Source organism: Diceros bicornis, chromosome 1, assembly GCF_020826845.1.
Source record: "Diceros bicornis minor isolate mBicDic1 chromosome 1, mDicBic1.mat.cur, whole genome shotgun sequence".
In the NCBI taxonomy this organism is placed as follows: domain Eukaryota; kingdom Metazoa; phylum Chordata; class Mammalia; order Perissodactyla; family Rhinocerotidae; genus Diceros; species Diceros bicornis.
In genome coordinates, this window is record NC_080740.1 from 621,587 (window position 1) to 635,224 (window position 13,638).

The window sequence follows — 13,638 nt, forward strand, 5'->3', positions numbered from 1 at the left end:
TGGGTCTCTGCTCTGTTCATCCATGAGTCTGTCCCTCTGCGATACCCACTGCCCTGATTGCTGATGCTGTAGAGCAAGTCTTGAGTGTGGGACACTGGTTCTGCCCACTCTATTCCTCCCTCTCAGAATTCTTCTAGATATTCTAGTTCCTTTGCTTTCCCATATAAATTTTAGAATAATCTTGTTTGTGCAAAAAAAAACCTTGCCGGGATTTTGATAGGAATTGCGTTAAATCTGTATATCAATCCATGGACCGTGTGTCTCCATATGTTTCGATCTTTGAATTCTTTCACTGTTTGTGTGTAGTTTGCAACATACTAGCTCTCATATATTAACTATGGCCATTGCTACGTCTTTTGTCATTTACAGTTATTGTTTCACTCTGATGTTTTGCAAAGTGCTTGTTTCCCGGAGCTTCATGGAAAGGACTCTGACAAGGGCAGGTTTCTGATAACTCTCAGATCATACCACTGACCTGGGTGAGAATTTGCAGAATCCAAATGGAGAAACTAATGGCTTCATAAATCTGCTAACAAAAGATCAAGATAATCAAGAATTAATTACATGGGACCAAATGAATGATGAGGATGATGATAATTTTTATTTAAAACATTGCTGGTTCTTTAATGTTTTATTTTCCCAGATTTAAGGAACTTTTTTCTCTTAAGCTATAACTTACAGCAATTTGGTAAATTATACCTTTGTAAACAGAATTGAAACATTTATCCTTTTCTCCCTCTCTGATCTCTCCGGAATTAAGGAACAAAGTATTCTTTTCATGGCAATATACTTATTCACAAAAGTTCAATAAGAATCTGTTCTCCTTGTAACAGGACACAATTGGAAACATTGGTTATATTACCAAGGCTTTGACTGGAATGTCATATTTGAGAATATGCATAAAATCAGATATGGCCAGACAGTTTCAAGGAACTAAGGCTGACTTTATGGAGCCAATAAATCTCCTTGGAAAAATCAGCCTGGTGCCTTGCTTACAGGGTTCCTGGCATCATTACCAGGTGAATAAGGAAGGTCATTTCCTGGCAGGCCCAGGAATCTCAGGATAGCTTAGGGATCTCAAGAAGAGAGGGGTTAACCCAAATCTACAGATATTGCAAGTGAAATATGATGTTGAGTCAGACTTGGCTTGTCTTCCTAGCCTCAAGAGGCTTTTAAAAGTCTAATCTGAGATTCCTTATGAAAAGTTCCAGCAAAGCAGATTTAAAAGAGCCTACACAGTCATTAGTATTCTTGCTGCACTTATGTAAATAATCAGGCTAAGTTTGCAACTAGACAAATTAGTCTTACTTTGGTTACGTATGGTGGAAGTGGGGTGATTATAGAGAGGAAAATGGTTTCCGTAGGAACTATAACACATTCTTGTGGATATCAGATCCTAGTCCTGTTCATCGCCTTTGAGATTTTGTTACCTACCTGTAAACCAGACTGGATACAGTTTCTTCCAACATCTGGCTACAACTCTCCAAACTAGTGTTTCCAATGTACTTGGGCCGTTTTGACTTGGAACTGCTAAGAACAAGCACTGCCCTTGCCCTGCAGGCTGCAGCTGGACGACTTGATATGCGCTCCAGAGGAATCACCACAGCAGCTCACGTACGGACAACGTCATGCCCGTCACTGGGGGCCGCTCAGAGAGTTCACTAGAACGTCCAATGATGTTCAAACTGCAAAACATCCGGAAATCTTCTGACTGGCTGTCCTCAGAACTCAGAAGCTGGGTTTATAATTTGCTCCAACCATTAACTTTTTTATATTGTTTCCATATAAATGCCTCTTATTAAATACCCGATTACTCATACCATACAGGCCTAACTTGGTGACCCCACATGCATCACCCCCTCCTGAAATGAGACACACTGTTGAACTGAACTGACCTGTTCTTAGGACTAAGAGACCCGTTCATTGAGATGGAGCAATCTACCACCTCAGCTTCTGGACTGGGATGCTTCTCGGGGAAGTTTCAAAGGCAGGAACAAAGGGGAGCTTGGGAGGTTTTGGATTAATGATTCAATCTCCTTACCAGCTGTAGGTCTGTTCAGATTTTCTGTTTCTTGGCCGGCCCTGTGGCTTAGCGTTAAGTGCGCACACTCCGCAACTGGCGGCCTGGGTTCGGATCCGGGCGCACACCTAGGCACTGCTTCTCCAGCCATGCTGAGGCCGCGTCCCACATACAGCAACTAGAAGGATGTGCAACTATGACATACAACTGTCTACTGGGGCTTTGGGGAAAAAAAAAGGAGGAGGATTGGCAATAGATGTTAGCTCAGAGCCGGTCTTCCTCAGCAAAAAAAAAAAGAGGAGGATTAGCGTGGATGTTAGCTCAGGGCTAATCTTCCTCAAAAAAAAAAAAAAGATTTTCTGTTTCTTCCTGATTTAGTCTTTGTAGGTTGTATGTTTCTAGAAATTTACCCATTTCTTCTAAGTTATCCAATTTGTTGGCGTACAATTGCCAATAGTATGCTCTCATAATCTTTCTTATTTCTGTAGAATCAATTGTAATGTCCCCTCTTTCGTTTCTGGTTTTAATTATCTGAGTTTTCTCTTTTTTCATAGTTAATTTAGCTAAATGTTAGTCAATTTTATTGCCCTTTTCAAAGAACAAACTCTTGGTTTGTTGTTTTTCTCTATTGCTTTTCTTTTCTTTATTTCATTTATCACTGTTCTTTATTTCTTTCCTTCTGCTAGATTTGGGTTTAGTTTGTCTTCTTTTTCTAGTTCCTTGAGGTGTAATGCTAGGTTGTTGATTTGAGGTTTCTCCTCTAGGTAAACATTTACAGCTACAATTTTCCTCTTAAAACTGCTTTCACTGCATCCTGTAAGTTTTGGTATTTTGTGTTTTCATTTATCTCCAGATACTTACTGATTTCTCTTGTCATTTCTTTTTTGACCCATTGGCTGCTGTCAATCATCTACCGGTAGTGTAGGAGACCACCACTGCTAGTGTAGGCGCTCACCCACTGCTAGTATAGGAGATCACTCACTGCTAGTGTAGGAGATCACCCACTACTAGTGTAGAAGATCACCCACTGCTAGTATAGGAGCTCACCCACTGCTAGTGTAGGAACTCATCCACTGCTAGTGTAGGAGATCACCCACTGCTAGTGTAGACCACCCACTTTTAGTGTAGGAGATCACCCACTGCTAGTGTAGAAGATCACCCACTGCTAGTGTAGGAGATCACCTACTGCTAGTGTAGATCACTGCTAGTGTAGATCACCCACTGCTAGTGTAGATCACCCACTGCTAGTGTAGGAGCTCACCCACTGCTATGGTAGATCATCCACTGCTAGTATAGGGGCTCACCCACTGCTAGTGTAGGAGATCACCACTGCTAGTATATATCACCCACTGCTAGTGTAGATCTTCTACTGCTAGTGTAGGAGCTCACCCACTGCTAGCATAGATCACCCATTGCTGGGGCCAGCCTGGTGGCGCAAGCGGTTAAGTGCACGCGCTCTGCTGCGGAGGCCCAGGGTTCGCCGGTTTGGATCCCGGCCGCGCACCGACGCACCACTTGTCAGGCCACGCTGTGGCAGCGTCCCATATAAAGTAGGGGAAGATGGGCATGCATGTTGGCCCGGGGCCAGTCTTCCTCAGCAAAAAGAGAGGAGGATTGGCACATGTTAGGTCAGGGCCAATCTTCCTCACACACACACACAAAAAAGATCACCCATCGCTAGTGTAGATCACCACTGTTAGTGTAGGTGATCACCCACTGCTAGTGTAGGAGACCACCCGCTGCTAGTGTAGATCACCCACTGCTAGTATAGGAGATCACCCACTGCTAGTGTAGGAGATCATCACTGCTAGTACAGATCACCCACTGCTAGTGTAGTACAGATCACCCACTGCTAGTGTAGATCTTCCACTGCTAGTGTAGGACCTCACCCACAGCTAGTATAGATCACCCGCTGCTATTGTAGATCACCACTGCTAGTGCAGATCACCCACTGCTAGTGTAAGGCTCACCCACTGCTAGTGGAGATCACCCACTGCTGGTGTAGGGCTCAGCCACTGCTGACATGAGTCACAGGTCGTTTCCTGTCTCTCTCCGGGCTGTCTGCCCACGTGCAGGAGCCTTGTGTTTCCTGTAGTCCCTTCACGCCTAGAATTGTGGGGGCTGGTTTCAGCAGTAGAACACCTAGAAAGGTGATTCAGGTGTGTGCTTGTCTGTGAGCACCACTGAAGCTCATCCCCTAATTGGTGGACAGCAGAATACTCTGCCCCAAAACATCCCATGTGGCATAAGGATTATTTTGAGCTGGAGGCAGTTGAGAAGAGCAGATACAAGACAAGCACCTGCCTGCACCACCTGCCTACAAGCCAGACAGACACTGACAGAGGTGTCCCTGTCCCTCTGCACAGGAAGGGCTACGGCAGTCACAGGAGACAACTCTAGACCTTCCAGCCTGGAGACAGCACCAGGGAATCCACCTAACACACCTACTAACTAGCCTTATCTACCACTCGTTTACCTGCCCACGGTTGGCCGGCCTTGCAAGTCTATACCTGCCTTCTCGTCCAGTCATTTATCCATTGATAAACATGGATAACAGAAGTTATCCATGAACTTCTGTTCTTTGTGGAAGATGCTGTATGAGCAGGAGTTCTAAGCTGCTACTCTGAGGGGCTCACCCACTGCTAGCGTTGATCGCTAGCACTAGATCACTCTGAGTAGCAGCTTAGAACTCATCCTCCCTGGGGGTCTCCCATGTGTACATGAGGTGTACATGTTCATAAACTTGTTTTTCTCTTCTTAATCTGTTGCAGGGTCTCTGCCAAGAGCTCAGAATGGTGGAGACAAATGGTTCTCCCTGACACTGGTGTCCAGCGTTCTGCCGTCCAATGCTGTGGCTGGAGGCATCTGTCCTGGTGTCCTGGGTGCGGCTGTGTGCTCGTCTGTGCTGTCACCTGCGAGGCTGTCCCACCGGCAGGGTTTCTGTGGCCATGGTGGAAGTCCCAAGCCTTCAAGTACAAATCTTGCTCCAGGCAGGAACCAGTGGGTATGTTCAGGTTGTCAACAGGAAGCAACAGAGTGGGCACAGTTGCTCGGGAAAAGGAGACGGGGACAAGTCCCCAGCCAGGAGAAGGCCCAGACCCCTCGCTTGAAAATCCTTCCTCTGTGCACATAATTAGAAGGAATTGGTGAAGATATTCAAAGGGGAACACACAATAACAAAAAAGTCCAAGAATGGGAAAATGAGTAAATAAATGACCCATAAATGGAAAACTACATGGCTACTGAACACAGTGGGAAATGGAGTGTTTATCAGGTTATCTGGAAAAAGAAAAAGAATCCCACAGCAGGCGCATGAAATGAACATGCACGTTCAGCAAAGACCAGGAAGACCACGTCTGGGAGTTGCTGTGTTTGTGAGGGCAGCAGCTGCATCTCTGACTTTGCCTGGGAGCATCCTGCCTCCACATCACCCTCCCGGGGCCAGCCCTCCTCCCAGTGGGTTTTCCCACGCCCCCACGTAAACAGTGGGATTGCAGACAATGGTGAATTTATTTACTGTGAGAACGGGCCCTTACAATAAATAAATCCTAGGGGTGCAGAGATGCTGCATCTTTGTGAGAAGGGCGAAGACACGCAGAACTTAGAAGCAAAACAAATCCCGGATTCTATAAGGAGAGGCCCTTTGCAGCCTTGCCCCCAGCCCCAGGCAGACTTGGGGATGGCCCCCCAGGGCAGAGGTGGTGTCAACACCAGCCTGCAGTTCTCAGCCCAGCTCAGATGGAACCTGGAGCTTGTCAGCCCTGTGCTCACGTCCAAGCCCATAGGTCCCCTGCATTCCGGCCTCTACACTGGCGGTCAGGGAAGGAGCATTTTCTAGAACCCCTGAATGGTCGGCCCTCTGTGGGTCCTGGTTACTCGGTCCCTTTATCAGCGCCTTTTCCTCCCAGCTCCCCTCCTCTGGCCTTTCCCCGACCACCTCTCCAGAGGACTCTGCTGCACCCTAACTAACCGGGGACAACCACGTCCAGCCCGTGTTATAGGACCAGACCCTGAGCCGGGCCGGCAGGCTTGGAGCTCCTCCCACCAGCAGCCACACAGAAACGGCAGCTTTCTCAGGGTGCAGCCTCAGGGTCGTCAGGCCCCGGAGCCCCACCCCAGACCATGGCCAGACTGGGTGGGCTCCTGGAACCAGAGCTGCCGGGGTCCCGGGCTTGGGGTTCTGCAAAGGGCTGTTGGCAACGCGCCAGCAAATGGGGTCTTGGCACCCAAGGCCCTTGGAGGGCACCCCAGGACAGGACGCAGCCGGCCCTGCACACGTTTGCACAGCTTCCCAGGAATGACAGTGACTGAGTCTGGTTTTACTACGCACGTCTGAGAGGCACTACGAGCTCCTCTCCCAGGTTTTCCAGGTGGCTCAAAGATCCCAAGTCAGGACAAGGGACCGTGAGAAGCCCACTCGCTCATAAGGGCCCCCTCACTGGGGAGCTAGCATGTCCCCAGGCCCGCCTTTTGGCCTGCAGATGGTCATAGGGGTTGGGCTGCTGGACAGAGGTGAGAAGAGGGCCCGGAGGGTCCCTGAGAAAGGCGTCTCAGGGAAGGCATATAAGAGCGAGCCGTCGGTGGCGCTGTAGAAGGACAGATGTCCAGCCTCGTAGTCCAGAAAGACGCCCACGCGCCGGGGTGGGTCCCGGAGAGGGGCGAAGGCCCGCTCGGAGGAGTTGTAGTAACTTCCCAGGAACACCAGGATCCAGAAGCCGTTGCCGGCGAACAGTTCGCCCTTCTCCTTGCGGTTGGCGTTGTCCCTGCAGACGCCCAGGGCCCAGCTGGCCCGCTCCCCCACCTCCACCTCCCAGTAGTGGCGGCCCGAGGTCAGGGGCTCCCGGCCGAGCACGCAGGGCCCAGGGTCGAACCGCTCGGGGCTGTCGGGCAGAGGCTGCCGCAGGTCCCCCCGCCGCACGCTCCTCCTGTCCTCCGACAGGACCAGCTCGGGGTTGGCGGTGTCGGGATCCAGAGTCACATCCCCTGCAGACAGAGCAGTGGTCACCCTGAGAGGCTGTCTGCCCCAGGCCCCTGCACCCTTGCAGCCAGCGGGAGGGACTGGCCACAAACTGACCATGCTCCCTCCCACTCTGACAAGATCACCTAACCACTTCTAGCTGCAACTTGGAATATTCTAGAAGGTGGCCAACATCATCTTGCGATTCATCCTCCTTTAGAGGAGAGGAACCCCTAGTGCTTTCTATGTCCACTCAGCGCCCAGAGCGGAGTGAGTGCCTTCTAGCCCAGCTCACACCAGGCTCCCGGGGCCTGGCCTCTCCTCGGCTGCCGCTTGCCATCCTGTCCGACGGCCCTGACCCCTCCTGGCCTCTCGCCCATGAACTAGGAGCCGTTCCCATCAGACCCTGACACCAGCAGCTCAGGACCCACACTTCTGGACTACAGCCAGCAGCAAGCCCCCCGCCTCCAAACGCTGCCCGGCACCCACCTCGGAACCGCCGCAGGGCTTCCACCAGCCCCGGCACCCTGCACACCGTCCTCATCTCCATGGGCACCACCTCGGGCGGCTGCAGCTTCACGTCCTGGACCCTGAGGGGCAGCACGGGCGTCACCCCTGCAGTGGGCTCACTCCGCCCCCCACCCCCGGGGACAGGCTGGGTTCCTACCTGCGCAGGGTGTCCCTCACGTCCTGTGGAGAGACACACAGTGTCAGCGCCCGTCCCTGTACTGGGGCCCCATGCCCTGCCCTGTCGCCCCTCCAATGTCTCTGCTCCCCTTTGGCCCCCGGAGCACACGGCAGCAGATACACAGACACACGCCCACAGAGTGTGGCTCAGACACAGGGACACTGGGGAGGCTTGGGGTGTGGCCAGCCCTGCAGACTCGGCCTCATTCCCTCTGCATGCTCAGAGGACACAGGAGGTTAGGCTGCGGGCTCCCCCACACAGAGCTCCCAGCGCCCTGGGTGCTGAGACAGGTGGGGTGGGGTCCCAGTGGGTGCTGTCTCCACCTGCTGGGAGCCACACCTGTGTTGGTCTAGCGCCTCCCACCCGCTGGGCTCCATGCACCTGGCTGTCTGGCTTCGCCTGCTCCCGCCCACTCCCCCGCTGCCCAGCCTGCGCCTGCGGCCCTCTCAGGTCCCAGCTCACACTCCACCTTCCCAACGATGATCTGTGAGAGCATTCTGCTCAGTGTCATGGGCTGCAGTGTGTCCCCAGATTCCTGTGTTGGAGCCCCAGCCCCTAAGACCTCAGAATGGGACTGTGTGTGGAGACAGGGCCTCTGAGGAGGTGATGAAGGTAAAATGAGGTCACTGGGGTGGGCCCTGATCCCACATGACTGTGTCTGTATAGGAGATGAAGACAGAAAGATGACCATGTGAGGACACAGGGAGAAGATGGGCGTCTACACACCGAGAGAGGCCTCAGGAGGAACCAGCCCCGCCCACATCTGGACCTCTGACTTCCAGCCTCCAGACTGGGAGACAATGAACGTCTGTGGTTTGAGCCCCAGACTGAGGTGGTTGTTATGCAGCCCGAGCTGACTGAGACGCTCAGCTGGTGGCAAGCAGCTTGGTCTTTTGTCTTTTTAGAACAGCACAGCAGGGACCTGGCCCACGTGGTCAGTCAGAGGAATCCCATATGTAGTCATTCTGACCCCACTGTGCACCAGCTACCAGGCTGGACCCTGGGACACAGAAGTAGGTAACACTGTGCTTGATGAAGGCTTCCCGGGAGGCGGGAGATTGTCACACACAAGTGGTTGATGCTGTGTGGGGGTAACGACACACACTAGACCTCAAAGGAAGACTGGTGGGCTTCTGCAGCCCAAGGAGAGTTCACTGGGAGACACGAGACTCGCTGCAGGCCTGGGAGAGGCACATACAAAGGGCCTGGAACACGAGGAGCCTGCCGTGGGCTGGGTGCAAAGCGGAAACAGCCTGAGTCATTCCACCTGGGTGTTGGGAGATGGGGGGTGGTCTTGGCTGTGACGAGGCCAGCCGCTCAGAACAGCATGTGTGTGTATGTGGGGACACACGGTGAAAGGGGTGGAGCAGCAGAAGAGAACTGGGGGGTGGGGGGCCAGGGCCCCCAGGGGAGGGGGTTGGCCTCTGTGGAGACCACCTGGCCACCCTGGGCGGTGGGGACTTGGACACGCAGCCCTTTAGGAAAACACTCTGTGCCCATGGAGGATGGCTAGGGGGGAAGGGCTGGGGGGCAGCTGGGAGCCAGGGGGTGCGCTCCTGGCAGTCACCTCAACCCTCGCCTTCCCCGTCCAGCACCGTCGGCCAAAGGTGCGAGCCCACTGACCTCCTCACTCACACCAGCAAACAGGGTGCTGCAGGGCTGCTCCCTCACGCCCCCCACAGCACAGGCAGGGGAGCTGGGGCTGAGGGAGCACCCCTGAAGTCGGCGAGCTAGGGCCGCAGAGGACGGCAGGACCAGGGGCCATGAGCAGCAGGGGGCAGGTGGCAGCACTGGGGGGACAAGGTGGGGGGCAGGCAGCCACTCAGTGGTATGAAACGCAGCTAGGCTGGCGGAGACCCCCGCCCCTGGGACACCTCAGCAGAGACCCCACGCCGCATTTCCGTGGCTCCACCTCACTCGCCAGGCTTTCTTCCTCCTTCAGGAAGTTCCGTGCCACGGCTTCTCCAGCACCACATGCTGCTGAGGCTGCCCACCCCCACTTCCTGGCTGGCTGCCCAGCCCCCACTTTACAACCCCGGCGGAGTCCGACTTCCCTCAAGTCCCCCAGACACTCGCCCGGGGTTCTTCCTGTTTCCCAGGCTTAAAACAGCTCGATGGCTCAGCAGAGGCCAAAGGGCCAGGTTCAAAGCCCAGGACAGTGGCCAGGAGCCTCTTCTGTTAGCTGAGGCTCCACAGGGGGTCACCTCCCACAGGAAGCCCCCTGGACCGTGCACGCAGCGACCTTGCTCCTGCCTGGGGACAGGAAGAGCTGGCCCAGGAGCCAGGCAGATCCTCGGGGCGACAGGGAGCCAATGCAGGAAGCCTCTGGGAGACCTGCTGGCCCTTCCTCTCAGCCCAGTGGGCCCAAGCCTTCAGAGGGCTGGGCGGTGACCCACAGGCTCTGGATCCTGGAACGCCGCCCAGCACGAGGCCTGGCCAGTCCCCAGTGGGGCTCCTAGACCGGTGCCAACAGTTCTCAACACGGCTCAGGACTGGTGTCCACCCCCCAGGCTGCCGCGTCCATGGGACCCACAATCACACCTGGGGCACCTGGCCCAGCGCGAGGACGGCCTGCTCTGCCCACGGCTCCCTCCACCGCCTTGCCCTCCACTCCCGCAACCCCACCCACCGAGAGCCCCAACGTGGCACGGCCAGGGCTGGGGGCCGGCTCACCTGCAGCAGCCCCAGCGCCGGCAGCTGGCAGCGCCCCTCCAGCTCCGCGACGAGCTCGGCCAGCTGGGCGCTCTGCTGCGCGAGCCGGGCGGCGCTCTCCCGCAGCGGCGGCAGCACCTCCAGCTCCTCCTCCTCCAGTCGCTGCAGCAGCCGCTGCTCCTCCTCCACCAGCAGGCGGCGCAGCCGCTCGAACTCCACCAGCACGTTCTGCCGCTGGCTCTCCACCATCTTCTGTGGGGGCCGCAGTGGACGGCTGACGACCAGGGGCCCCCACACCCAGTCCCTCCCTAATGCCCAAATCTACCACCGACCTGGGGCCCCCATGCCCGGTCCTCCTGAGCCCCACTCCACCCCTAAATCTACCACTCGGGACCCCTCCACACCCCTTCCACCCACCACCGCCATCCAAGGCCCCCATATCCATCCCTCCTCAACCCCCAACCCCCAAGCCCCCGAGGCGGGTTATATACGGAGTCTGGAGCAGGGGTGCCGCCTTATGCAGAAGCATGAAGCCGAGTGGGGACGGCAGCCTCCCGCAGTGGAGCCCCAGTGCCCCCCATCCTCCACCCTCTGGGACCCTGGGCGCCCAGCCACCTGCCTGCCACAGGGCGCAGGTCTCCTCCGCCTGGGCCTGGAACAGCAGCGCGTCCTCCATCTGCTTCCGCAGATGCTCCAGGGACTTCTCCAGCTTGCCCTGCGGGGAGGAAAGGCCAGATAGTGACCCCCGCCCCCAAGGCCTCCCGCCTGCCCAACTCCAGCTGAGCCTCAACTCCACAGGGACACAGTCCTAGGAAACAGCATCTGGGACCCGACAGGCGGGACAAACTCAAATTTGCCAGGAGATGCCCTCCCACCCACCGCCAAGGCCGACATCCTGGCCCCTTGCTCGCATTTCCTTTCCCTGGCTGTCCTCGTCTCTGGCCAACCTTCCCACACCCCACGTCCTACATCCCACCACATCACAGCCTTCTTTCCTCCGAAGCCCTTCACTTCCCTGGGCCTGCGGTGTTTCAGCATCACAGGAACGAGCCGTGGGATGGGCACATTTGTATCCGCCTCCCTGGGCCTGATCCCAGGCCCACGCCTGACTGTTGACTTCAACTCAACACAGCACACTGGAACCTGGGACAGCCACGAGCCCAGGGACACAGGGAGGTCTGAAGGACTGCCACAGAGCGAGAGAGGCAGTGTCCGCGGGGCCACACCCCTGGGTTGTACAGGCACATCACCCTGTACCAGGACACGGAGAGCACTCATGGGCAGTCATCGACACTGAGGTGAACCCGCCTGAACACACCTTACTACATAGCCCTGACTTTCCATCAGTTCCCCCATATATTTCCTAGTCCCTTTCCCACAACTTATCGGCCCTAGAAGTGCAAAACCCCTTCCTTTGTCTCTTGACTTCTCTAGTTTATCATCCTCTGTTAAAATGGAACACGAGCCCTCGAGTCTGACCACTTTTTCGGTTTTTCCATTTCTTTCCTGTTGAGCCCTTGTGCCATGTAAAATTTAAAAGGCTAATAAACCTTTATGTTTTTTCACCTGTTGATCTGTCTTTTGTCAGTTTAATTCACAGGCCTCAAGCACCAATCCTAACAGGGTAGAGGAAAAGGCTTCTCCTCCCCTATAATGGAAGGATTAAATGCTGCCTCATGGGACTTTATCAGGTCAGCTAGTAGTGGCCTCTGGAGAGCTGCTGGTCACTCTCTGCTCTCTGGTCACTCTCTGCACCCTGATCGGGGTGTGTGGTGACAGGAGTGCAAACCTGCTGGCATGATACAGAAGTGGACGTTCTTCAATGTGTTGTATCTCAAAGCGAGAGAAAAAGAGCCACAGGAATCTGTCAAGACAAGCCTGCTGACGTGGATCCGGGTACAGGTTTATTCTGGCGTCCCAGAAGCTTGTTCCACCGTAGTCACAGCTGGCAGAGTACTGATTCTAAAGCTGGCTAAACCGTGTTCTTGGTGCATCTGGGCAAACACACACTACTGCCCAGGAAGCAAAATGCAGCCAAAACGTTTGAAAGACGCTGCCCAGCATTCAGTACTTGGGGTTCCAGAAACAAACCCAGGGCAGACCAGCGAGGAATGGGGCAGGAGGCCAGCCAAGGTGAGTGTCTGCCCTGAGGCTCTCAGCAGAGGTTTTGGCTGGTGGTGGTTTGCCTTTTAAAGAAATGCATTTCCGGTACAGAAAACCAAAGCATCCCAGCCTGGGGTCAAATCGGGGCTGACGCCGCAAGTCCCACAGCAGAGGCGGCCCCTAGTGCCCCACTGAGAAAGCCGGAGAGCCGGGGGGTCTGCCTACTTCCCAGGGCAACGGCTCTGTCCTGCGTGGACGCCAGCCTGGGGCTGTGCAGCAGCTGCCCCCGCCCCCAGTCTTTTCTCACCAAGACTTCAGCCCTGGCCTTTGCCCCACGGCCCTGCCCTGCCCACAGCCCTCTGAGAGCTCAAAATTCTCATCCGTCCTCGTCCGTCTAAGACCAGCCATCTCTGAGGGTCTCCTCCCGCATTCTCCTGCTCCAGGCTCCATCCCCGCCAGCTGTCCGTCACACCTGCCCAGTCCCCGGCCATCGCGGGACCTCGGCCTCCGAGAGCGGCCCACCCCCGGCCCCATAGCCGGGCCGGGCCGCGCAGCTCACCGCCCCCCAGACCGGGGCCCCGCCCCCCGGGCGCACCTTGAGGTCGTCGGCCGCCTCCTGCAGCGGGCGCACGCGGTGCGCCCAGTGCTCCCCGGAGCGCTCGCAGGCCGCGCACAGCAGGCGCAGCTCGTCGGCGCAGAAGGCAGCCAGCGGCTCGCGGTGCGCGGCGCACACGCCCTGCGGGACGGGCGACGGCGGGTGCAGGCGCCGCGCCATCTCGGCCATCTTGGCGAGTGGGCGGTTGGGCCGCAGGTTCCTCTGCGGGGACAGCTCGCGGCACTCGGGGCACGCGTACGGGCCCTCGGGCTGGCCCCAGCAGCGCCGGATGCACTCGCGGCAGAAGTTGTGGCCGCAGTCGGTCATCACTGGGTCCGTGAAGTAGTCGAGGCAGATGGCGCAGGTGGCCTCCTCCTGGAGGTTGGTGGACAGGTCGGGGGCGGCCATGGTGCCTGCGGAGCGCAGGAAGGCGGCGCTCTCCGCCGGGTCGCGCAGTGGCCTGCCGCTGCCGGGACTTTGGGGAGCGTGCGGGGACGCGAGACGCAGGGCACCGGGGGTCGCGGGGGCGCGAGACGCAGGGCACCGGGGGTCGCGGGGGCTGCGGGGAGGCGAGGCGCCGGGCACCGGGGTACGCGGGGGACTTCGGGGCGCGGGGACTCCGG

General features: G+C 56.3%; 1 protein-coding gene across 1 annotated transcript; it reads right to left on the reverse strand.

The window, feature by feature from the left end:
* Window positions 1-5,267: 5,267 nt before the first annotated feature.
* Window positions 5,268-13,516, reverse strand: TRIM11 (tripartite motif containing 11). Its single transcript, XM_058554746.1, has 6 exons — window positions 13,016-13,516; window positions 10,937-11,032; window positions 10,339-10,569; window positions 7,645-7,667; window positions 7,467-7,567; window positions 5,268-7,003 (listed from the first exon to the last, which is right to left on the reverse strand). Exons 1-6 carry the CDS (start codon window positions 13,421-13,423, stop codon window positions 6,456-6,458), a joined length of 1,407 nt encoding a protein of 468 aa, XP_058410729.1. The 5' UTR covers window positions 13,424-13,516; the 3' UTR covers window positions 5,268-6,455.
* Between the last annotated feature and the right edge of the window lie 122 nt (window positions 13,517-13,638).